The sequence below is a fragment of the Sciurus carolinensis genome, chromosome 10 (assembly GCF_902686445.1).
Source record: "Sciurus carolinensis chromosome 10, mSciCar1.2, whole genome shotgun sequence".
Classification (NCBI taxonomy): Eukaryota; Metazoa; Chordata; class Mammalia; order Rodentia; family Sciuridae; genus Sciurus; species Sciurus carolinensis.
The window spans coordinates 48,194,462-48,220,196 of record NC_062222.1 but is presented as its reverse complement, the minus strand read 5'-3'; the positions used below and the strand labels follow the sequence as shown (position 1 = coordinate 48,220,196).

The window sequence follows — 25,735 nt, the reverse complement described above, 5'->3', positions numbered from 1 at the left end:
TTGTAAAGGATAAATGCATTAACATAAGTACTGCAGAACAGTGCCTGGCACAAAGTATAAATGCTATGTGAGTGTTGTTATTTATAAGGATAAAATGGAGAATGCAAAGATACAAGCAGTATTTTATAAAAAGCTCTTTCCTTTTAACATTTTAACCATATTGACAATGAGTGGGGGAAAAAAATAACTGCTATGAACTTCCTTTCCCTGTCCTACATAAACATGAAGGGAGGGAGGGAGAAGGAGGGAGGGAAAAGGCAGAAACTAATGTGGTTTCCAATAGGAAATGAACCTGAACTTATTCTATTTTTCTACAAATGAGAATGGGTACTGAAGACAAACCATTTATATTTACTGGGTAGCTCTGCCTAGGGTCAGAATATGGACATGGAACTCTTTGGGTTCCCCACCCCCACCTGGAAAAAGCTGACTGGCCTACTCAACAAAGAAATCAGCAATTCTGAGCCTCAGTACCATCATGTTCTAAACAGCTGAGCTATGCAAGAGACCCAAAAGGCAGGCAGCAGGAAAGAAAAAAACCAAGAGACCTAGGGAGCTTAGTTTTTTGGCAATAAAAGTACCCAAATGGGATTATATAAACTCAATACCATGTAAATGAGTGCTTTTCAAACCAGAGTTTACATATTCCCAGAGGTACACGATGATGAGGTACATAAAGCCCAGGATGAACATGTAATTTAAAAAAGGATCTTTATATTAAAATAAAAACAAATAGAATAAGGAAGAAAAAAAAAATCAAACGAAATGAAGACTAAAGAAACTGCAAGCATAGAACTTCTGGTCATGCCATCAGTCCATTCTCTGTAGTTCTGCAGTTTGTTAATGGAAAAAAAAAAATGAAAAGTTTGAGAAGCAATGATAAAAATTATAACTAGACAGAGCAAGATAGGAGGGCAGTTGAGATGAAAACAGAAGAGAAAAATATAAATGTAATTTGTAGCCACTCATAAACCTGTCTTTTTAAAAAAGTGAACTATCTTAGAATTCTCAAGAGAAAAACTAATAAACCGTGATGTGTTATTCTCTTAAATAAGTGCTTTGAACAGAACCTAGGACATAGTAAGCACTATTTAATTGTTAAATAAATAAAGATGGTGAATTAAAACACACTGTGAGATTCTTTTTGCTAGTTGTTGGTCGAGGCTTTTACATCTAGGTCTGTCCTCCACGCCTATGTGCTTCCCAGATGTGTGTTCCAGCTCAGCTCCCGGCTTGAGGCTGTGATCCACACGTTTAACTCGCCTGCCTGTGCCAAGTCTCCCCAAAGACATCTCAAAGACATTTCAGCTCACCATGACCAAGATAATACCTGATCTTGTCTCTCAAACTCAGCCTTCTTCCTAAAATCCCTCTCTTAATTCCCTTTGTCACTATATACCCACAGACCTGTCCTTTGGAAGGTTTGTATTCTTGGAAGCTGGTAATAAAAGGAAGCACGATGGAGGAAGGACTGGGAAGGAGAATCCAAACAGGCAAACCTGGAAACATCGGTGCAGGTGATTTTGGTACTTGGGTTCTCTATTCAAGTCCAAGTGCAACAGTAAGTGAAGGGTTTAATCTGGACATGGTAATGATAATAGAAAGAACGGCTCCGAACCCCCCTCTTTCACACTTGTTACATGTTGTTGTCCACAACAGGTCAGAGCCAGGGTGGGAACACGGGTGAAATGCAGGCGGAGAAAACATTTCCCCCTCACATTCTCTGTATTCAAGTGATTTTAAAGGTCTTTTATTTTGAACCTTCGAATAATCCTGCTGAAGTCCAACTGTGTGTGTGCTAAGAAAGAGCTACAGGTCATCCTGAGAGCAAAGCCATCTTTGAGGTTAGCTCCGAGAAGATAGGACCAGAAGATCTGGAGAAGAGAGCTCCCAACCTTACCTGTGCACACTGGGTTAAAAACTGGACATTTTGATTTTTCATACCTTATAATGTATCTGTTTTTCCAAAAATGCAGCAGAAGCAGAGTTTGGTATTGGAGCCAAACAGAATGCAGCTGCTTTGACTTTCCATAGATACAGTTCGTGCTTTATTTATGATTCTAAGTTAGGGCTATTACACACAAAAGGAAAAAGTATAATAGGAATATAGCTGAATAAGGGAGTCAAAAAGGCTCAAAAGAATATTTGAAGTGAAAATCTCCTAATTTTCCCCTTTTCTACATTTTAATAAAAAATCACCATCAACACCTTGTACAGTAGTCCCCCCACTCTCTTAGCCATGGTTTCCTTTTCTATGGTTTCAGTTACCCATGGTCGACCAAAGTCTAAAAATATTAAGTAGGAAATTCCAGAAATAAATGATGTTATGGGTTAAATTAAGCACTGTTCTGCTCACCAGGATGAAATTTTGTAATCTCCCACTCTGTCCCTGCCTGGGATATAAAATCATCCCTGTGTCCCATAACCATGCTGTACTAACCCAAGAGTCACTTAGTAGCTACCTGGGTTGTCATATCAACTGCTCTACCATCATGGTACTGCAGTGCCTGTGTTCAAATAACCCTTATTTTACAAGTTTAAGTACTTTTTAAGACAAGAAAGGTTACGCTGACAATCCAGACATGCCAAAGCAAAGTCATAAAGTAACTCCTTTAAGTGAAAAGCTGAATGTTCTGGACTTAAAGGGGAAAAAAAATAATCATCTGATGAGACTGTTAAGATCTACAGTAAGAAAAAACCTACCCAAGAAATTCTGAAGAAAGAAAAAGAAATCTGCACTGATTTTGTTATCCCACCTCAAACTGCAAAAGTTTCAGCCATAGTTTATGGTAAGTGCTCAGCTGTGATGTAAAAGGCATTAAATCTGCAGCTCAGTATGATCCATTGTATTAGGTACCCAGAGGGGGTTTAGAAGATCACCCCTGAGACAAAGTGGTGGGGGACATACTGAAATAATGACTGAACCTTTAGTCTATTTGTGTGACATCCTGGTTTATATTGTGGATCATGGATTTTCATAGCTGTCACCTGGAAAATGACTACTAAGAGTTTCTTGTTTCTTAATACCAAAAAATTACAGAAGCAACAACAAATTCTTGAGGGTTTCTAAAAACTTGTTAACCAATGAATTACTCTTTATCTTCTACAAATGCATTTTGGTCCACCCAGTGACCTGCAGCAAAGGGCCACTGAGACTCAGGCAATTTGGATCCTCAATTCGCAAAGAGGCTGGGCAGGCCTGGGTTCTCACCTTGTTTGGAGCTGACATCTGATGGGATGTGTGATGGGTGTGATCCTGGAGAAAAGTGCTCGTCGCTGTAAGTGATGAGGGGGGTGAGCGGGTGGACCGCGTGGGATGGCTGCACCACGGGCACTTTATTTGACTGCAAAATAACCACAAGGTCAACCGTTAATATGGATGTCCAACTCTTATCTCCTCTCCCAAAGGAAATGTCAAGCAACTGCAATCCCAGTCATCAGTATAAACCAAGAATCAGTTGCAGACCTTGACTGGAGTCACCTCATTTTGATCCTTCGCAGTTTTCCATGATAAGCACTCCTTGGGTTTGTAAATATCCCACCAAGAGACCATGCTGTTACCCCCATGCCCTTGGAGACTGAGGTGGATCACTATGATTCCATATGACACAAAACCTTTTATATACATATATATCCTCCCTTTGGATTATATCCTCAGGTTAAGGTCAATAAAGAGTTACTGGAACAAAAGTTATAAATGTTTTATAAGCCTTTATTGATTACATATGTTTGGCAGAAAAAAAACATGCAATAAAAAATTCTCATGAACATATAAATGAATAAATGTTGCCAATATAAAGGGCAAATTTTTAAACAACTCAACAGGTATGGATTTGTATTTTATAAACTCATATTTCTATAGTTGTGAGTCTTTAAGAACCATGTTACACCATTTTTCCACATCTTACAGTTTTGTCTGACACTACTATCCATCATGCCTTAGCCTCTACTCAGTTCATCTTGTTTCTCTAGTTTCCAGAAGTACTGATGAAGAATTTCCAATCCGGAGTTTAATTAAATAATATATAGTTTGAGAGTACATTTTAAATTGGTAACATTTTATATTTTAACATACTTTATATATCTTGTGCTTTACAAATTTTTAAATTTAATCTGGAATCCCAAAACTATATAGCAATAACACATATTAAAGGTTCAGATTATTTTTTTGGACTCCATCAATTTGAAATCCATGACCATTCTGTTTGCACACAAAGTTGAAGCCCCCCTCCACCCTCCAAGAAAGCACTATGTAAATAATAGGGTAAATAAGACTTAAACACATACAACCTAACTAGGGGGATCATTTCAATGAAATGCTAGCTAATGACAATATAGTATGTTCTTTAAAAATGCTGAGAGTGGATGTTAAGTGTTCTCACCATAAAAATAACTTGGTGAGCTAACTTTCACATTAGCTATTTTTCCATTCCACAATGTAATAGTCAAAACATCATGTTACACATGTTAAATACATACAAATTTATCTGTCATGTTCAAAAACAATAAAGAAGAAAAAGAAACTCTACCCTCCCCCCAAAGAATGGAAGCAGCACAGTTATACACATGTGCAGGATGGCCCTGACTTTAAACCCGTCTGCTAATTAAAGCTGTCTCAGGAAGAGCCTCCATTTAGAAACACTGCTGTAATGAGTAATGTGGGTTTAAGAGGAATCGAATAAAATGATTTCACTAGTTCAGGCATGCCTTCACCATAATTAGCTTGAATTACAGAGATTTTACTGTACTATAGACTACGATACATGTGAAATCAGTTTCTGCAGAAGCAAATATTCATGTTTAAAACAACAAAAACTGAGGAAGTACATGAAACACACACAACGTAAACTGCCTACTATGTCAGTCTGTACCAGAAGGTTAAGAGACCCAAGCACACCTGTTTATGGTGGAGGCACCAAAGGTGCACACTGATTTGGAATTTGATGTTTTTTTTTTAAATTAGATATAAAAAGTATGTGGTTCCAGTGGGAAGGACTACCCTCAGGAAAATTAGGACCAATCATCTGAGCAACACTTAATTCTCTTTACACCCTATCATTACAACCTCTGTCCAAAAGAAACTTATGGGGGGGAAGGTAAAGGGGGAAAAATTTGCACGTTTTGGACAGTGGTATAATTTCCATACTAGATATTCTCTATAATTATCAGCTCCTGTCTAATGGCAAACCCTGTGTAGCTCATATAGCCACTGGCATTTATTAAATAAAGCCCATTATCAAAGCTGTGATTTTTCTTTACACACCTCAGCACACAAACATCTATGAATATAAATGTTTTAAAAAGACCTTTTAATGCTTTTCAAGTGTTAATGATGTAGTTTGCCAAATATACAGAATGAGCTTCTTAAATACAAGGAATTTAGAATGCTAGAGGAGGTGGGTGGAGGGTGGGAGTGGGGCTATGAGAATATTATTATAAACCCTTTTGAAAAAATGAGGGAAAAAAAATCTCAACATTCAAATGCTAAAATGAATATATTTCAACTGTAGTTGAAAATAACCACTTTGACTTTCATTTCAAAGTCTCAAGAGAAGCATAATTGCCAAATAATTCACAAAGATAATTTCTTAGGGTGGTCATAGTAAGCACTGCAGAAATCTTCTGGAAATATGTATGTATTTTTTGCATGCCTTTCCTGTTTCCAGAGCACCACCTTAAGGAACCTGCATTAGCAGGCAGCATCTTCTTAATGTCTGACCTGTCCCTCCAGTCATATAGCTCAGAATCTGGTGCCATGAATTTTTGCTAAATTATGCTATCCTTGCTCTCCTCTTAATTTTACGGTTTTCAACACAGATTTGCTTTCCTGTGGGAAGGAGATAAGAAGCTGAGGATTTTAATTTAAGCTCTGGCCTTGTCTTATATTTTGCAAGATGGATAGCGAGAGCAATACTAGTAGGTATGTTAAAGCCAACAAGGATTACGCCCATTTTTGTGGCCAAATAATAAAAGTAATACAAAATCTCAGTAATATGTGTGAGCAGAATTCTAAGGGTTATATTTTGCCTCCTGCCGACCATTTCCACCATGTATACAGATGGGACAAAGTGGATTCCAACCTACACTGCAGACACTTGGCACGGTGCCATTATGGTCAAGGGTCCTCAGCCCTAAGTTTGTGGACTTGCTCTGATTTTAGGAGTTACTGTCCTTTGATGATACATGCACACACAGGTGAGAACTCCGGGTCTGCAGCTTTGGTTCAGTTTTCAGAGAGACAGAACACCATTCTTAATTCTATTCTTTGAATCTCCAAATAACAATGTGGCATATTTTCAGGTGGAGAATACAGAAGAATAATAATCAACTCACTCCCCAAGTCTTTGTAGACAAATTTATGTAACTACATTATAATGCAGTCACATACATGTCTATATGTGCATGTGTGTATTTATTAAGAACCTAAAATAGTCCAGACAAGGTCTCTATTCTCATGCAGCTTACTTTCTACCGGCCCAAAAGTGGGGACAGGCAGCAGGGGATGGGTATTGAAGACAAAAAATGGTTTAAAAAAAAAATCTCAAAAGACAGCCTCAAATACTATGAAGAAAATGAACTAACTGGTGATGGGAGAGACAGCGTGGGTCTAATTCCATGTCCTTGTTTCATGGTTAAGTTGTAAGAAACCTAAAGCTCTTTTAGTCCAAACTCCTTATTTTGTAAGATGGGAAGGAGAGAAAGAGAGGTCACCGGGGAATGGGTGGTCAAGCCAGGACAAGTGACAGCACTTATCGGAGAGCACACTCACTCCACAACTCTTGTAACGCAGGGCACAGTAAGTACTGCTGAATGGAGCCCCGGCGGCCCCACAGATTGGAATCAAGAAGGAGAGAAATTCAACCCTCTTGGCTCTTGCTCTGTGCTGGGTACTGAACACACATACCTCACTTACTACACATTCCTATGCAGGTGCTTTTCCCACTATCCTCTAAGGGAGGGAGGAGAGAAAACAGGTAAACGTTGCCTTGTTCTTTTTCACTCATAGATAAAGCCAGGTAAGTCTTTCTTTCCAGCGGAGAAATTCCAGGTATTCCAAATTTGTTTCATTATCCCAGCTGAACAGAATGCATGATCACTCCGACTTTAGGAGATACTCAGCAGCCTGTGTCATCCCAAATTCTCCACTTTGAGCTCCAAGAGGTTCAGTAACCTGTTTATGCTCACATGGTGGCAAGTGGCTGAGCCGGGCTGATAACTGGGGTTGCATGATTCTAACTACCCATCCTTTGCTCCTGGGCAGGGGACTGGTGGATAAGCAAAGAAGGTTCAGATGAAAAGAACAGGTACTGGAAAAGGGGAGAAAATATCAAGAGTAGACTCTGGAAGACAGCTTTCTTGCTCGCACTCAGCATTCATATATGGCTATTTAGTAGGATGGCTGAAATCCCTTCCCAAACTTGACAGACTTGCCATTAGGCCATCCCACCCATGTACCACATAATAATTACAGCAACAAACACTGACCAAGTGTTTACTGTATGCTAAACATTTTATTTTTACAGCTGCCTTCAAGGCAGGTACTACTGTCATCCTCCTCTTCCAGATGAGGAGTAACTTTACCCAGGCATGCAGCTCATGAGTGGCAAAGACAGGATTCAAATGCACACAGTCTGCCTCTAGAACCAAATTACGTTACCAGCACACCATGAGGCCTCCCTGAAAAGCCAAGTTTGTAAAATCTTGGACACTCAGTTGACCATCTGGGCCATACCTGACAGTATGTGACATCCATGAAATGACTATGTGGTCTCTGTCACAGGCATAGGAATCACATCAGACAAAGAGGCACCTCAGAAGAAGTGGTCAAAGCTGCAGAGACTCAACGGCCGCCTTCCTCTCCAGGACTGGAAAACATTCCAAGGAAGCTTGGTTGGCTGCCACCCAGGCTGGTCCCTGCAGGTAAGAACCTCCTTGGCATCATAGCCAATAAAACCCACACCTCCTGCGGACATGAAGTGGGTGCCACTTAGGGATCCTGAGAGCTACCCCCAAAGCAGCATTCCCAGAAGTGACCCACTCACCACTGGCAGGAACTCAAAAGTGTCGTGAAAGTTGTCAGCTTCTGAGGATGTGGTTCTGGGAAGGACTGGAAAGTGGTTCAGCTCCCTCCTGGCTAAGGCTGCAGGTCTGCTGGTAAGTGGAAGACCTGAGGGAGAAGCCTGCTGGCCTGACAGCCAGGCCCCACTGCATCTCCAGACTTGAGCTAAATCCAGAGCATGGGATCTGGCTGTGCATAAAGGTCTCGAGTTCCATTTCAATTGGCAGTGCATTTTATCAATGGTGCTCTTGGGAGTAACCGAATACATGGGAATTTAGCACTCTGCCCACTAAGAGATGAGGAATTTCATCTGGCCTCAACCATTATGATGGCATCTTGCTTTTTATTAAAACGTGAAGAAGTCTGGTCTTCATGAAATAAAGCCATGTAATGTCCCTTTCCCTTCTCTTCTGAGAACACTTCTCAAAGCTTCTCACACAGAGGGACAGAATTACACTATCCAAAAGGATGTACTGATGTTTGCATCAACTGCACCCCAAAAGTAACATTCAGTACTGGAAATATTTCCTCCCATCCACCAAATCTGAACACCTGGTGCAGGTCTGACATGGCTTTCAAACCTGGGAGCACCCCTGCTTAGGATGCAGCAGGGATTTCCAGGAAGTCCTGGGCTCTAAACATTCCCAGAGCCCAACTCTGGAGCAAAGGGATGGTCTAGAGACCTTCACTAGCAACCTGCAACTGCCATGTTCTCAAAAGAGGGGCAGGACCAGGCATGGGGGAAGGAGTTAATATGGACTGGACACCTGGTAAGTGCCAGTCATCACAGGAGTCTTTTATACAAGCTCTGGCCCGCCTCCACACATGGGTATTACTACCCCGTGTTTATAGATGAGGAGGCTGAGGCCCTTTGAACACAGAGCGAAGTACTAATTAGTGGGCAGATGGGCTATGCTTGTGCTGGTTTGACAGAAAGGTCCCCTCTTACTGTCCACACTGTGATACCCAGCTTTTCTCTCTACCTCTGTTCCAAACCATCCTTCCAGCAAAGTGTGGCCTGCCATGGGCTTAACTATAATGAAATATCTAGACAGGAACAACTGACCACGTGGAGAAGACTGGTGTCACCAAGCAGGACTCCAAAGAGACTGCTGGAGAGTTGCTTTCAAACCAGAGAAACACAGAGAACCCACCCCTCTCAGGCCTCCACAAGGTGATGATTCTACACATGATGTCAGCTAATTGTGAACCCACCCTAAGTTAGGTGTTAGAAGTTTTGTTTTATAGAGAATACTGGTTAAGCAATTTATGTAGGATTACATAGGACGTTAAGTAGCAGAGACAAGATTTGAGTCCGAGTCCATAGCTTATATCCCAAGGAACCAAACATATAGCTCTGGAATCCCCTGCTTGTCAAGTGGATGACACCACCAGTAATGAAGCTTAATACTCAAACATGTAGCACCGAGGCCAAGAGTTCAAATCCCAAATATCCAAATGCCACTTAGTTGCTAAATTTAAGTAACACTTAATTTTTTTAGAACCTCAGCTTTGTCATTTGTAAAATGGGTAGAATACTCATCCACAGGATTAAAATGAGAATTAATGAGTAATACAAATAAAACATGTAACTCAGGTCCTGGCATATAATACATGCTCAATAAACACTTGTAGAATGAATAAAGGAGAGAGGAAGGGGAAAAGACAGACTGCAGATGAATTATTATACACTAATTGTTCAAAATTACTCATTAAATTAGGGAGCCTCTGGAACTTAGGGGTCTAGATGATGCTTACAGCAGTTCTTATACTTTTTTAAATATATAAGCAGTTCTTACATGTATTATAATATATAAAATAGCTATTGATTATGGGTGATCCAAGTCAACTAAGTGAGAAGAATTTTTTCAGTTCAGAGAGAAACTGATGTATGGGTTACCAATATGGAATGGTTTCATGATGCAATAATCTATCATTTCTCCTTCCCTCTTATTGCTAGGACACTAGATGTACAAATCAAGAGAAATTTTAAAAATAAATAAAAATAAGCATAAATACCACGTCCATCTACATGATACTTAAAAAGCTTTAAACCTCAGTATAGAATCACAGACTTATATTCTCTTGTGCAATTTCGAATATTATTTTCAAAGGTATTCTTGACATACAATAGCTGGAAATGTAGATTTGTGCCCTTTGGCACTAAGAAACCTTATTTCAATTCCCTCAGGTAAATTCATCCATAATCTTCTCTGTCCTTACAGGCCCAGGTCATGACTCGTTATGCATTTACCATATTGTCTTGTTGCTATTTGTGCATCTGTTTTCTCTCACTGGATGAAGGTTGTAACTTGGTGACTTGTCCCCAGCATCTAGCACAGGTCCTGGCAAAGCAGAGACATTCAATACTTATCTCTTATGACTCATTGTCTGAAAAAGACTTTCAACACTGAGAAGTCAGCTCCTTTTAAGAGAGAATTCATACCCTTGTGTTGAAAGTAGGGAGTGAAGCCATTTTCTTTCGCTGCATGAAAAATTACTACAAATTTAGGAGCTTAATGCATCCCAGTTCATTGACGGCTTTAATTGGGCAGGATTCTGGTGGTGTGACCAGTTTCCCTGCTCAGGGTACCTATCACAAGGCCCAAATCCAGGTCCTGGCTGGTCGGGTTCGGTTCCTGGGGTTGTTCCCTTTCTGTGGCTGGCTGTTGGGTGGGGGGCACTCCCATTCCGTGACAAGCAGTCCCTTCCACCTTTCAGCCATCAGTAGCCTGGCAAATCTTCCTGAGTTTTAAACCTCTGACTCCCTCTTCTATGTTAGGGGAGAGAGCCCTCTGCTTTTGAAGGGCTCATGCCACTGTCCCAGGCCCACCCAGGGATGTGTTTCCTTCTATCAGGGGTGAGAGTGGGTGAGGTGGAGGGAGGGCCGCCATACAAGCTGGCTGCTGCAAGGTTACTCTCAACTCGTAAGACAAAGGAAAGACATTTCACACTCCCACTTTTCTCTCTCCTTTTCAAAAAATTATCACCAGAAACTCCTCTGCAGGTAATATTTACTATTCTGATTACCCTATAACGTTCTCAGGTCTAGCTCGTTTGGTGTTAGTCTCTGCTTCACCCAGAGGCTGTAATGGCCGATGTGTGTACTCACACCCACCAGAGCTGCAGTTCAGAGGGGAGAACTCCAGTGTAGCACACCTTGCTCTTTCCTCCTCCCGCATCAGGGAGACCAGGGAGAACCATGTGGAAGGAAAGGTCCATAAAACCTCAGGAGCAGGGCTGGGGAGATAGCTCAGTTGGTAGAGTGCTTGCCTTGCAAGCACACGGCCCTGGGTTCTGATCCCCAGCACCACAAAAAAAAAAAAAAAAAAAAAAAAAAAACTCAGGAGCAGGGCTTAAGGAACTTCAAAGGGCAATCACTCAGTGGAGATGAAGAACAAAGTAAGTAAACTTATTTTGAAGAAAAAAAATGCGGGGGTTGGAGAGGTGGTGTACCAGGAATTGAACTCAGGGGCACTCAACCACTGAGCCACGTCCCCAGCCCTATTTTGTATTTCATTTAGAGACAGGGTCTCAATGAGTTGCTTAACACCTCATAGTTGTTGAGGCTGGCTTTAAACTTGTGATCCTCGGGCCACAGCCTCCTGAGCCGCTGGGGTTACAGGGGTGTACCACCGCACCTGGCTTGAAGAAAAGTTTGAGAGCGCTTTGGTTTGCTTTTCAACATTAACAATCAACATTTCAAAGTTTGGACAATCACTTGCCTTTTTAGAAAAGTTTGTAAATAATTATTATTTTAAGTGCAACTATTCTATTAGAAGGTTATGCAGAACCTTAAGCTTTATTTTAACTTAATTATCTCACCCTTTTGGGTAACTAAAGAGTTGGATAATTGCTTTACCATTTACTAGTCACTAATAATAATGCCCCAAGTGTTCTATGAAATAAAGATGGTAGAAGGGAAATAAATCAAGGAAGATAATTAGAGTAAGAGAGAGGACATATAGGTGATAAGAGTTAAAACCTGCATGGGAGAATGAGAAAGCAAAGGAGGGACATTTGCTGAATATTTACCATTCTAGAAACAATGAACAACAAAATTGTGCCCCAATTTATTTCCCCATTTTCAAATAAAGAAACGAGCTCAGAAAAGTGGTTTTGCCAAGGTCACCAAGGCTGGACTGTCAGTGGAAGAACATGGATTAGCTATAGATCTGTGAAATTCTGCACACAGAGCTATACCCTATGAACAGCTGAAGGGAAATGGTAACAAAGGGGAGCAATTCCTTCTGGAAGCCAAAGGGGATCCACTGTTTTCAGTAACTGGAATCAAAATACAGAGACTAGGGTTAAGGTTAGAAGTTGAGGAAAAGAGAAAAAAATGACATCTAATGGTGTAAAGCTGCAACACTGTATCATTCGACTGATTTCACAACACCTTCAACACACTGCTAATCCTCTAAGCACTCCCTTTATTTTTCATGTTAAAGATGTCTTTGAAACTCAAAGAAGGAACTGGAGTCAGTCAAGATAAACAAGCCAAAAAAACCAAAACACATCAGAGATGTATTGTGTCGGTGGTAAAATGTTCCAAATAAGGTAATACAGTGCCTAATCAGAGGTGGAGTAAGGGATGGCGCATTGGTGAGAGACAGGCTTGGCAGGGTCCTAGGAGGCAAGATGAACAGGAGAGAAGCCTGCCTGGGCTTGGGCTCCACGGGGCACAGATGTGTATGCACTGGGTGACAGCAGGCAGAGTCCAGAGGTTCACAACACTTTGTGGATTACAGACGCTGAAATTCTGAGAAAGTGATGCATAGATGTCTTTATACACAAATAATCGCATATCAATGGACTGGCTTGAGGGGTTAGGGTGTGCACTGGGGAGGACAGAACTCAGTGGCCCATGATCCCTAAGAAACAACTGCTGCCTGGTTCCAAAAGCGCAGAGCTTTTGCCAATCACTGCATAACTTATGTAAGCTCCAGTTCAGTCAGTTGGTCAAAGTAGTATTTGTGTAGATCATTGGAAAATAATGCAAGGTGTGAGGGTGGGTGAGGAGTCAGGGACAAGCGCCTTCTTCCTCTGCCACACAGAGAGCTCAGAGCAGAGGTAGTGGACCAGATTCTCCTGTAGCCCAGTGATAAGGCTTTATGACAAGGCAACAGGAAAGAACAGAAGTGGAGGCAAATCTAGAACCAGGGAGGAGAGGCATGGCTTGGAGAGTGGGGGAGGGGTTGGAGCAAATTCTAGAAAGTTCTCATCTGAAGTTCAGCAGCCATCAATCCTGAATAGACCCGCCCACATCTCCAGGTGCGGGTCTGGATACAGGTTTTAAAACGTGGGGGGGGACTCTCCCTTCACTGTCCAGGGATGGCTCCCCCACTATCCAGGAACCTAGGATGGCACACTCGAGGCAGGGGGTGTCCTGCAGCCAGCACAGTCGTTCCTCTCTCTTGCCCAGTTTCAGAGGGTGGAAGATATCTTCAAGGAACCTAAGAATGTACAGCAGGAAAGGAAGAAAGTCTGGGGACTTGAGAGATGGACTTAAGATCCCCTGGGGTGGGGAGAGCTAGCTCAAGTCTGCAGAGGGTCAAGGTCAGGGAAGTCCCACAGCTACCCAGATGGAGAGCGCTGGTGAATGTTTATGTGCTCAGACTGCAAAGAGATGGTGCGAAATTCCATGCAGGCAAAGCCAACAGACTTACACCTAATTATTTCACATTGAAAAGGGGCCCTTCCCACTTGACATGAGGTAACTATGAGAAGCATTTGCCTATTTTAGTTTAAATAAAATTAACTTTTGTTTACGATCAGATGTAAAGCCCTTACAGAACAGCACTAGGAATGCTTATGTGCCGATTTTCTTTCGCCCAAGCCCTTCTGATTTTAACAATTGTTATTATGTATAAAGTATTCTCTGATTAAAACTATGTGTTCCAGTAAGTGAAAAGAGTAACATTCAAGTCTTTAGGGGTCCTCATTTTTCTAAAGGAAAATGAGTCAGAAATTGAAAAGGAAAAAATACAACAATTTATTTTGGGTTCAACTATTATCAGTAAGATTAGGGCTAAAAGTATAAATAATTGTGAGCTGAAGCTCACTGGGAAACTCAAATCATTTTCCATAAACACACAGATGTGACATTTACCCCGTGAGACAAGCATTGAAGGTATTCTATAGACCTGCACTGTCCCATACGGCAGCTTGAGCCCCTCACGTGGCCAGTCCAGATCAAGATGTGCTGTGAGTACAAAACGCTAGATTTCAAACAGTGTGAAAAGAATGTAAAATATTTCAATATTTTTTCTTTTACATGTTGAGATTATATTTTGACATATTGTATGAAATAAAATTTTCTTGTCTTTTTTTTTTTGAGGTAGCTGTGAGAAAATTTTAAATTACAAACATCATGAATTTGTGACTTGAATTTTGTATCTCCCAGACAATTCTTCTTGAAGTTTAAAAACATATGGGTAGGATTGCTCCCTTTCTCTTCTGAACTCCAATTTGATTTAAACAAAAAGTAGGTCTATAACCACCCCCCACACACACATTTTTTATTGGTACATTACAGTTGTCCATAATGATGGGAGTTGTCGTTGCATATTCGTACATGCACACAATATAACAATATAATTTGGCCAATAACACTCCCCAGCACTTCCCTCTCATATACAACTTTTTAACAAAGATTCCTTTTATGGAAAAGGAAAATATGGATAAAGAAACTGAAAATCAGAAAAGTGGGAGAACTGCAGTGCAGGCCATATGGTCCATCCCGTAGAGTGCCTGCCTCTCATGCTGGAGGCCCGGGTTTGAATCCCCAGCACTCTGTGATTATGGAAATAACAAAGTGGGAGAACTGGTGATCTTAAATTGAGTTTCAATATCCCATTCTGAGGACCAAGTCAGTACGTTTAAAACCAAAAGTAACTCGTCTTTGTGAAAAAATTACTAAATGATATCAGGCTTTTATAACAGGTTAGAACCATCCTTATGAATAACTGGTGTGCTGTAGGACAGTTATATGTAACTTCTTCAACTTGTCAGCTCAGATTACTTTTTAAAATACCTAATACACATCAGGTTGACTACAAGTTGCTGATGAACTCATCCTTGGTAGCAACCATCTTTTCCATTCCATACATTGTTTGGGAAGAAAAAGCAGAGCTTATTTCAAGTGAAAATAATGCTGTAAGACCACTATCCACAGGACTTACTTATATGAGTCAAGGGAAAAGAACCTTTTGTTTTGGATTTAAAAAACAAAATCCTGAAATGAGTTGGAAATTGAGGTTGAAAACTTAAATGACAAAGCAGATTACATAAATCAAGTTCTACGTAAGTTTTCACATTTTGATCCATTTTAAGTGCCCAAATAAGTCAAGTTGGAAAAGAAAACTTTCCTTGAAAACATGTGTTTCAATGATATAAAAAGAGGAAGCAAAATGTAAAATCCTTTTAAAGGACTTTCGATTCTCTTTATGTATTATGGAAGAGAAACTTTCTATATCCTGTGGAAAGTTATAGTAGCAAAGATGACAACAACTATTCTCTGCTAGTGAAAGGAACACTTATGTGAATACAAAATCAAAAATACATTCCATTTTGCATCGTTTATTGTAGTGAGAAATTTCCTTCCTGAATTTTACTTTGCATTTCCCTCCTTCTTCATGGGAACGTGCTGATGAACTCCAGGCAGATACTGAAAGTGCAACCTACATATCTTTCCCAAAAGCAATCTACATGACCCTGAAATTACTCTAATGTGTTGGAGCTGGCTTGTTCTAGCTCGAGAGATGATTGCTAGGTTTTCAGGTATTTTGAGAGCCTGTTATTATCATGTTGGTAGCTTGAGATTGGTCATGGTGGGATTATTTACACCATGGAAATTGGCAAATGTGAAAAGTCCCCTCTCCTCAAAGTGGGATGGTTGTTAAACATGTAACAGCACACCACTGGCAAACACTGAATCCCTAGCTAAATTACTGGGGAAATACGCTTTTTTCCTTCTTCTTTCTCTTTGACAAGCAACAGGGCCATAAACTTGATCTTTGTCTGAAACCATTCCAGAATAAGAAATTTCAAGGATAGTCTGGTCATTTCGCATGATCTAGAATGACCTGATTCATGACCCACTTCCTGGTGACACTGGGGGATGTGCAGCTATCAGTCAGTAATTATTTTGCCTGGTTCCTTGCGCTGGGCCTAAACAGCAGTGGGTTTGAGTCACTGGGGAGGAGGAACTCAACTGCACAGCAATGAGAGGAGATCTGCAGATTTATGGGCATTTTCTTCCTTGTTTTACTTCTCAAAGAAATAGTTAATGTACACAAAAAGTATAAAATACTTGATGGAATTACTTTAGAGAGTTATCCATAAGAAATAAATTTCACACAGAAAAGCAAACAATTGAGACTTTCACATGTGCACTGAAGAATAGATAGATGTGGCTTTCAACATGGGGCAGTGTATCAGAGGGCAGCTGTCCAGGCCAAAGGCACAGACACTGGCATGAGGCTAAATACTAAAAACGAGAAAGATGAGAGGCTGTTGTTCCACAGCATGTTCACTCCAGAAACATCGTCAATTCATTCTAGGGAATGTGAGAATCGGTTTAGGGATTTTTGAAGCCAATTTTGCATCTTGGGAAGAAGGATAAAAGAGCAAAGGGCTAATTTGAGAACAGGATTCTCCAGACACTTTATTCTAACAATGTTCTTCGTTGGTTTTTCAACGCTGGAAGAGAAGCCTGGTTCTTGGGCAAATGATAGCATCCTGGATTTCAAGTCTAAGGGCCTGGGTACTATTTCTGGTTCCACCTGCTACTTGATATGTGAACTAGGTAAATGATTTATCCTTTCTGTTTCAGATTCTTCTCTAAGAGGGGTGAACATTTTCCTTGGCTAAGTTTGTGATCAAATGAGATCATGCACAGAAACACCCAAAGCAAAAGATAAAACACTGTGTAAATACCATGTTAATTCCACTTTGGAATGACAGAAGTCATTAAGCTCACTTCCTCCATTGAGAATGTTTTTACCAGAGTCAACACGCATGACTTCAGTGAACACCAAATGAATGTAACTGAAATCGGCTGAAAGAGTCATAATGGCCTCAAAGAGTCCTCTGAATCCCAGGGCTTCACTACTGACCTGCAGCCTAGAGGAAATCTCTGCTTTCCTGAGATTCCTTTGGTAAGAATGTTTTGTTCTGCTGAGTGTGGGGCACACGCCTATAATCCCAGCAACTCAGGAGGCTGAGACAGGAGGATTGCAAGTGTGAGGCCAGCCCCAGCAACTTAGCAAGACCCTGTCGCACAATAAAAATAAAACAGGCTCACAATGTAGCTCAGAGGTATAACACCCCTGGGTTCAATCCCCAGTACCAAAAAAGAATATTTTTCTTATGCTACAATATGGTCCACCCTAAATGCTTGAAGGATATTTCAATTTTCTTCCCTAATATGTGTCAGCTGCTTCATCTGAATTCTGAGATTTTAATGGTGTTTGAGTGGAAGTGAGTGAGTGGATGATTGGCCAGATAAGCTCATCCAAAAAGGGGGAAAAATATAAATACTGAGGACCAAGAAACACTGAGATGATCCACATCGGTAGGCAACGAAAAGGTACAGGCAAGTGGGAAGAGTGGGTAGCTAAGATCCCGCACAACAACTTGGCTTTCGTCATCCACAAGTGTTGGATCGCTGCCACCAACAAATGATAGAGTGTGGGCCTGGGTATACACTCTAAGGCTCTTTTCAGCTCCAGTGACCCCAAATCCCAAGGGTTCTAAAGCTCTGAACTCCAACACTATCTTTCTGACACTGCATCTAGAAGTGACTTTGGAAGGAGGAAGTTAGGAAAGCAAAAGAAAGAACTGCCTATGGCCAGAAATGACTTATTCGCTGAAAACTTTAAAACAACTTTTCAGATGGATCAATAACCTCCTGCTGATGACTGGCCAGAGTTTGGTGGCCATGTGCACTGGTAATCTGAAGCAACATCAATAAAGTTTATACAATAAATGTAAGCAGCAGCATTAAAAATATTATTAATCAGTCAGGCATGGTGGCCCACACCTGTAATCCTAGTGGCTTGGGAAACTGAAGCAGGAGGACCATGAGTTCAAAGCCAGCCTCAGCAACTTAGAGAAGTCCTGTCTCTAAATAAAATACAAAACAGGGCTGGGGAGCTGGGGTTGTGGCTCAGGGATAGAGTGCTTGCTTCACATGCATGGGGCGCTGGGTTCCAACCTCAGCATCATGTAAATAAATAAATAAAATAAAGGTATTATGTCCATTTAAAAAAAAAAAAAAAGGCTGGGGATGTGGCTCAGTGGTTGAGTACACCCTGGGTTCAATCCCTGGTACCAAAAAATAAAAATATTACTAATCAGATTTCTCCCAGTGCAAAATCTGTAAGGTTGTGCGTAGCATTGCAACCTAAGTTAGAACCTATAGATGAGATGCTGTCTTACTGTCAAAATTCCACAAAGGGCTGCTCCCTTTCTGTAGCCAAAACAGGAACCACAGTGTACCCGTATGCCCCAAATCTGCCTTGAGTCTCCACGGCTAAATTAACCTTCACCAACCAACTCAGCTGGACAAGTCTGTGATCGGGGAAGAGGCAGATTCCATTCTGAAGAAAGGCAGGCAGATGGCAGCCACCAGAGTTAGTTGGGGACACACGAAGTCTGGCCTGCTGTCTCCCACGGTGGGAGGGCACTGAGACTTGTAGTAAGCAACTGTGGAGGCGCTGTCCTGCCGCATTCCAGGAATCAAGGTTCCTGGCCTTCTCTAAGTACGTTATTTCAGAGATAACACACTGAGGGCAGCTTGCACTAGCTATGAAGCCATTCCAAGGAAAGACCGATGTCTTGGGAAGAAAACCAGAACTGAACTCTAACAAAAACCACCCAATTTACATTAGTTTACAGAGTGTTTTCATGTTCCTTGTCCCATCTGAATTTCACCATCCCTCAGTAAGAAGGTATTAATCAACATGTTTCAGAGAACAAGAAACAAAGCATCCAAAATCATACAGTAAAAGAGCTAGAACTCAGTACTGTTTTCTTTTCACCAAAATATGATGCAGTCCAATTTCTGGCAGGGCCCTACAGCCCCTCTCACTATGCGGGTCTCAGAGCTGAGCTGGAGTGGGCCGTAGGCCTCAGAGGCAGGTGTGACAGGTGTCAACTGAGCGGATGAATCAACAAACTGTGGCAGATTCATGCAACCAGCAAGAACCAGCAAGAACTGGACCAGCAAGAACATCCACAAACCTCCCCTTCCTCCTAAAATGCCATCGTCATCAGTGTTAGCTTACAAGTGGTCACACAGCATCATTTGAGCAAGCCAATGAATGGAACATCAGTCAGAAAGTTCTTCCCAAGCCTCTCCATTCCCAAACCAAGCTGATGAATGGAATGTCAGGCAAAACCACAAGCTATTCTTACACATTGAGAAAATTCCAAACATAGGACAAAGAACCATCATTTTAAGGGGTGAATCTATGTGTCTGTTTGTCACCTTCTCTTTAATGTTCCAGTTTATGCTAATAATGGCGTTTCTTCAGGTTTCCCTTTTCCAGCTAATGACAATGCTCAAGATAATCTGGTCAACCTTGACTGTAACTGCTAATTGTTAAAAATAATTTGACCTTATTTCACCAGAATTTGAATGTGTCTATGAAAAAAAATCTGTAGGAATTCATTATTTCCACCTACCCTTTTAATCCAGTTTCAATCTGTAAATGAGGATACACCATAAGTCAATGTACATATTTTCTTTTGTTTAACATGTGACGTTTTTCTCCTCTGCTTATTAGTAATTTAGTTGTTTTCTTCAACTAAATGTGTTAACTCATTTAACCCTCTGTCCTTTCCATTTTTAAAAAACTAGTTGATATTTAGGGCTTTCAAAATATTCAAAAGAAATAGGAAAACAGTCTTAACAGTTCCTCAAAAAGTTAAACAGAATTATCATGTTACACAACAATTCTACTCCTGAGACTCAAGAGAAATAAAGTATAAATTCACACAAATATTTGGATACAAATGTTCACAGAAGCATTATTCATAATAACCAAACAGTGGAAACAATTCACAGGTCCATCAACTGGTGAACAGTTAAATAAACTGTGGCATAAACATGCAGTGGAATATTATTCAGCCATGAAAAGAAATGAATACTAACACACAATGGATAAACCTGAAAACACACTTAATGAAATAAACCAGATACACAAAGGCCACATATTATTTGATTCTTTTCATATGAAATTTCCAGAATGGGCAAATTCAGAGAAAGAGTAGATGAAGGGTTGTTAGGGGCTGAGAGGCAGGAGAAATTGGAAGTGACTACCAATGGATACAAACTTTCTTTTTGGTGTGATGGAAATGTTCTGGAATTAGACAGTGGTAACAGTTATGTAAAAATGAATATACCAAAAACCACTGAATTGCGTACTTTAAATGGTGAATTTTAAGTTATATGAACCATGTCTGATTTTCAAGAAATAATCTAAAGGCACAAAGTGAATATGTACTAAACGAGGTTAATTTTGTGAGGCAAATCGAGGTGAAATGTCACCGTGCATGTGTTGTGTCTTTGGATCTTGTAACTTCACATGCAGTGATGAACCTTAGCAGGCTTCAACTGGGATCACGTGTAAATGGAGAAAATGCACATCAAAAGTGTGACATGCTGTGTTGAGGGACACAGATGGCACCCACACTGTCACCCCTCTCTCCTGGGCCTGTGCCCTGATGGCACATAGGCAGCTACCACCCCTCCCTGCTGCTTCCTCCCAGGGCTCTCGGAGTCGCCCTGTCAGTCAGGCTGACTCTCTGGGCCTGCCAGGGAACTGCCCGAGGGAGTCCGGGATGTACCGAGTTGGGGACCCTCAAACCCCTGGGACCCAGCACCTGTTCTCGGCTTACTCTGGGCCGTCAGGTAGACAGGTGGGTGTGTGCCTTGGGTGCTGAAGGGAACGTTCCCTGAAGACTCTAAACCTAGGCATGCCCAAAGGGCACCCTGCAGGGCCTGCCAGCAGGCTTATATCTTCATCAATAACCTGGAAATCACACATATTTAACCTAGTGCTTGGGACTACAGTTTCTATTTTCCTACTATTAAAGATAACATTTTAAAAAACAAACAAACAAATAAATAACTTGGCAATGGGGGTTGAACACAGGGGCGCTTAACAACTGAGTTACACTTCAGCCCTTTTATTTTTTATTTTGGGACAGGATCTCACGAAGTTGATTAGGGCCTTGCTAAATTGCTGAGGTTGGCTTTGAACTTGTGATCCTCCTGCCTCAGCTTCCCAAGTGGCAAGGATTACAGGCCTGCACCAACATGGTAGGCAAATATAGCATTTTTTAAAACTAAAAAGTGCATGAAGAATCCACTTCAATGTGATATCTACTCCTTAAGATGGTTCTGAAGTTCTAATAAAACATTTAAATTCACTCAGATTTTCAATAATTTTTATCTTAAATATTTTCATTTTTCCAATTTCAAAATTAACTTCAATAATGTTTCAAATCAGGTTTTTTATGACTGTGAATGAAATACTCTAGTCTTGTTTCTCATTTCTCTCTAGAGGATCTGGTCAAATTCTTCTTATGGTAGAGCTGTGGCTACAATCCCACTGCCTCTCATTTGAAGTCTCATTAGTTTCCCATCGTGGGAGTTGTGCAAGGTGACACCTGGGTTTGAGATGAGATGCTCATTTACCTCGTATCAGATGGAAAACTGCCACTTCCAAGTGAACCAAACCAAAGCAGTTTATCAGTGTGGACTCCGCAGGGTTTGACTATCCCAGTCAGCCAATGAGGAGGAGCAAGATGTTCAGAGAAGCCAGGCAGATGGGTCTGCAGTCCAGCTCCAGGAGTGGCCACTGGGAATCCAGTGTGTCCCACATGGACTCCAAGCTACCGCCATACAGTCATAAACGCTCAGAGGTGAGCCCATATCTGGTTCCGAGAGAATAAACAGTCCAGTCAATTCAGTCTGAGTCTATCCAACTCAATAAATACTTCAATGAATGCCTCCTGAGTAAGGAAAGAACAGAGATAAGGAAAATCTCATCACTGATCCCAAGGAACTGAGTACGTACTCAGGGAGGCAAGACGTACATGCAAATAACAATGACCTGGAACGTTAAAAGCAAAACTGGGCAAGTAGGAGACAAAAGTCCAGGAAGGAGGTAGGAAGGCCGGAAGAGGCAGTGATGGTGGGAATGGTCACAACATGAGTAAGACAGCCCAACTCCGTGACAGCTCTGGATATGTGGGGGAGGGGGGACGTCCAGGAGGATAGAGAGGCTGCAGTAGGGACCAGCATGGGGGAAGCAGGTGGGAAAGCAATGATGGCAAGTTCTCTGGGTTCAGTGTGTAGTAGAAGCAAATCAGCGATACTACTATTACATGTCCATGGACTAAGATTTTTTTTTTTTTAACTGTTTCTTGCAACAAAATTAACAAAAGTGACTTGTATAAAGTCAGTGGGTTACCAACTGGTAGAACCAATGGCAGACTCCAAGGCGATGCTTCTGGTTCTAGACCATCCTACAGCTCCATAATGCTATCAATCATGGATATTTTTCAAAGATTAGTCACAGAAATATATACATTTTGCCAAAACCTGGGCAAGCTAGCTAAAAATATATTAAGAAACAGTGACATTACATGATCATCAAAAAAACCTCTGTGCTGATGAAGGGGAGTTTACACATTTACATTTCTTTCTGCTTCTGGAGGGTGCTCAGAGAGAGGAAACCCTCTGGAGCAGAGGTAGCAGACAGGCTGAAAAGTGTGTAAAGACACATAGGAGGAGACTCAGACAGCTGACCGCTGCATCACCAGGAGCTGGCTGGTCACTTGAGCATGACGGGAGAGCACAGAAAACCCTGGCAGCTCACAGGCCTCTTGAGAGCAAGGTGCCCACAGACCCTGGTGGAAAGGACCTGGACCTCTGGACAGCCCTCTCCAGCCCTCCTATGACTCTCATCATCTCTGTTTCACACAAACACATCTTGGAAGAAGGGTCAACCAAGGTCAGTAACCCTGGGAAACATGATGGACTGCATGAACCCAGAGGAGGAAAAGGGGTTTTTTGGTTTCTGTTTTTAAAGATAATACAGATTTAACAGACTAGGTTGTGAGGAAAAAAGAAAAAAAGTACAAAGAGAAAAAGGCCTAGAAATCAATACACCAAAACGTTAACCACAGTGTTAACTTACAAGACTACGGGTGATTTTTCTCCTATGCTTTGATGTATTTTCTAAATATTCTTGCCCAGGTTATTACACATTCTTATAATCAGAGGAAAAGTCTTATTTTGTGGAAAATGGAAATGGCCGTGCTATCTGCACTGACTTGCATAAAAGAAGCTGCATACTTTGGATTTTATATTGGATGGCAGCTGAAGTTAGACTCACAAGTAGATATATGTATATATATATTTCTTTTTTTTCATAGCATTTCCCCATGTTGCTGTCAGGGGAGAGAATATGTTCACAAACACACTCTGAAACATTTTAAGTGCATGGAAGGGAACAGATGGGGAGCATTATTGCCTCCAACTAGCATGGAGTCACGTATGACAGCTTCACTCCTCGCCGAGCCCTGCTGCTTCTCACTGCTGTTGACTGTTCCTGAGATGGGAAAGAACACCACACAGAAAACCCAGGCCAGGAACAGAACGGTAGGGACAATAACCACATGAAGGTTCTTCCAGTGGAGGCAGGAGCTCTCTGAAGAGCACAACTGTTCCTGGCTAGACAGGAGCAGGTCCTTGGGGAAGGGAAATAACAGGGAAAGGCACGCCAGCCATGATAAGAGACTCATCTTCACTTTAATTCAAGAAAAGAGATGGGGGTTTCAACCTTGAGCCCTCGCTATCCTTTGGAAAGAATACAGCTGCAAGGAACCTTGGTCTTGATACACAACTTTACAAGGGTGTGCTTCAACTCTGAGCCTTCCTCTCCAGATTGCTCAGATTTTCCATATCAACCTTTAGGTGCTTTGCAAGAGATGAGTGTCTGAACAAGCGATGGCATCGTGCGGGTAAGAGGAGGTCTTCGTTTATCATCGCCTTATCTGCAATCAGTTTGTCACAGCACCTCTTTCTCACTTTCGGCTTCTTCTAGATTTGACTCATTCATCATAAACCCTTTCTCTTGCAATCTGACCTGGTTAAGAGGTACAGCACTAATGACTTTTTTTTTTTTTTTGACTCAGTTTTTCCAATTTAAACTAACACATGGCGTGGATAAGCCTGCTGCTTTTCTTCTGTATGTGTGCAATAAATGACATCAAAATGTCAGAGATGTTCAATGGCCTTGGAACTGGGGATGGTTGCATCAAAACAAGATAGCCACACTGTCAGGAGAAGCCCTCAAGCACTGGAAAGGTATCTTCTTTGCCCATCTTACCAAATCTTTCCCAAGTAGTAAACAGGGTCACCTGTCAAACCAATAAAAATCACTAGCTTCTCAGGTCCCCTACTTACAAGATACACTTGCTTTGGGTTAGGATTAACAGTTAAATGTGAGGTACAAATAAACAGAAAATAAACAAAGAAGACCTTCCTGTTTCACTGAAAATTTCTCCCTCATCTACCCCTATTAACCCTTTTAATTATGTTACGAAGAATCTGAAGTGAAGATCTTACAGATAATTAGAGTTGACTTACGTGTGTTTTCTATTCTCTATCTGTAACAGGTAATACAGGATTGGTTCCAGACCAAGTATCAAATTCAACTGTGTCCCCAGTTTAGCAAGAAAACTCGGATGGTTCAAAACTTAACATTTCCACCTAAGGATATAGTTTAGTTAACAAAGGAGTTTGGCAGGCAAAGGTAATTTGTTAATCTGCTAGAAACTACTTATCTGCTGTGGGCATGCAATCTCTAGGCACATTTGAGTGAGCACCTGTGTGGAAGAACTAATTAAACGGGAGGCAAGAAGAGCCATCGTCATGAGTCCATCCACATTAGGCTTGGTGTCTGAGTCTGAGCACTCCCCTAGCGCTCAATTTGTTTCCATTATTAACAGACTGAAAACTAAATGCTCTTGACTTGCTGGAGGCTGAAGTCTTCTAGAAAGGCTTCTAAAACTGAAGAGGGGCAGGGCATTTTCCACAACAGAAAGCACGCAACCAGGGCCACAATGCCCTGGTGTGAATGTCACTTCTGCCACTTACCAACTGAGTGACCTTTGGCAAATCACTGCATTCCCACGTGCCCAGTTTCCTCCTTGGGAAATGGGAATAACGACTGGAGCATCCTCAAGGGCTATGTGAGGAGTACATGTGTTAATATTTGCAAACCACTTGGAACAGTGCCTGGCACGTGGTAAGTACTATGTAAGAGTTAAAAATAAAGATCATGTGAAGTGCTAAGAATGGGAGCCAAGAAGCATTGATATATTAGTATTCTTAACTAATGTCAATTTTAATCTAGAAAACAAAGCCCAAACTTTCAGGGTCCTGAATACTAAGACATACTCTGGGGTTCCAAACCATGGCCTCCTATTGTGTGCAACACACACACACACACACACACACGAGTGTTGATAACCCAGAAGTTATTTTCCATCATCAATCCCAGGCTCTGGGGGGCGGGGGGCAGGGGGCAGGTGCTGAGGTCCACAGAAACACACATCTGCCCAGCCCCATAATTAAAAAGAAGTCACTGCTAG

The 25,735-nt window shown here is 41.4% G+C and overlaps 1 protein-coding gene across 4 annotated transcripts in view; it reads right to left on the bottom strand.

The window, feature by feature from the left end:
- Lef1 (lymphoid enhancer binding factor 1) overlaps positions 1–25,735 on the bottom strand; it is a 114,544-nt gene that overhangs the window by 33,313 nt on the left and 55,496 nt on the right. For all 4 annotated transcript variants that reach the window (XM_047566583.1, XM_047566582.1, XM_047566585.1 and 1 more), the window contains exon 4: positions 3,212–3,344. In XM_047566583.1, coding sequence (XP_047422539.1) covers positions 3,212–3,344 — 133 coding nt within the window. The remainder of the gene's footprint in view (positions 1–3,211; positions 3,345–25,735) is intronic.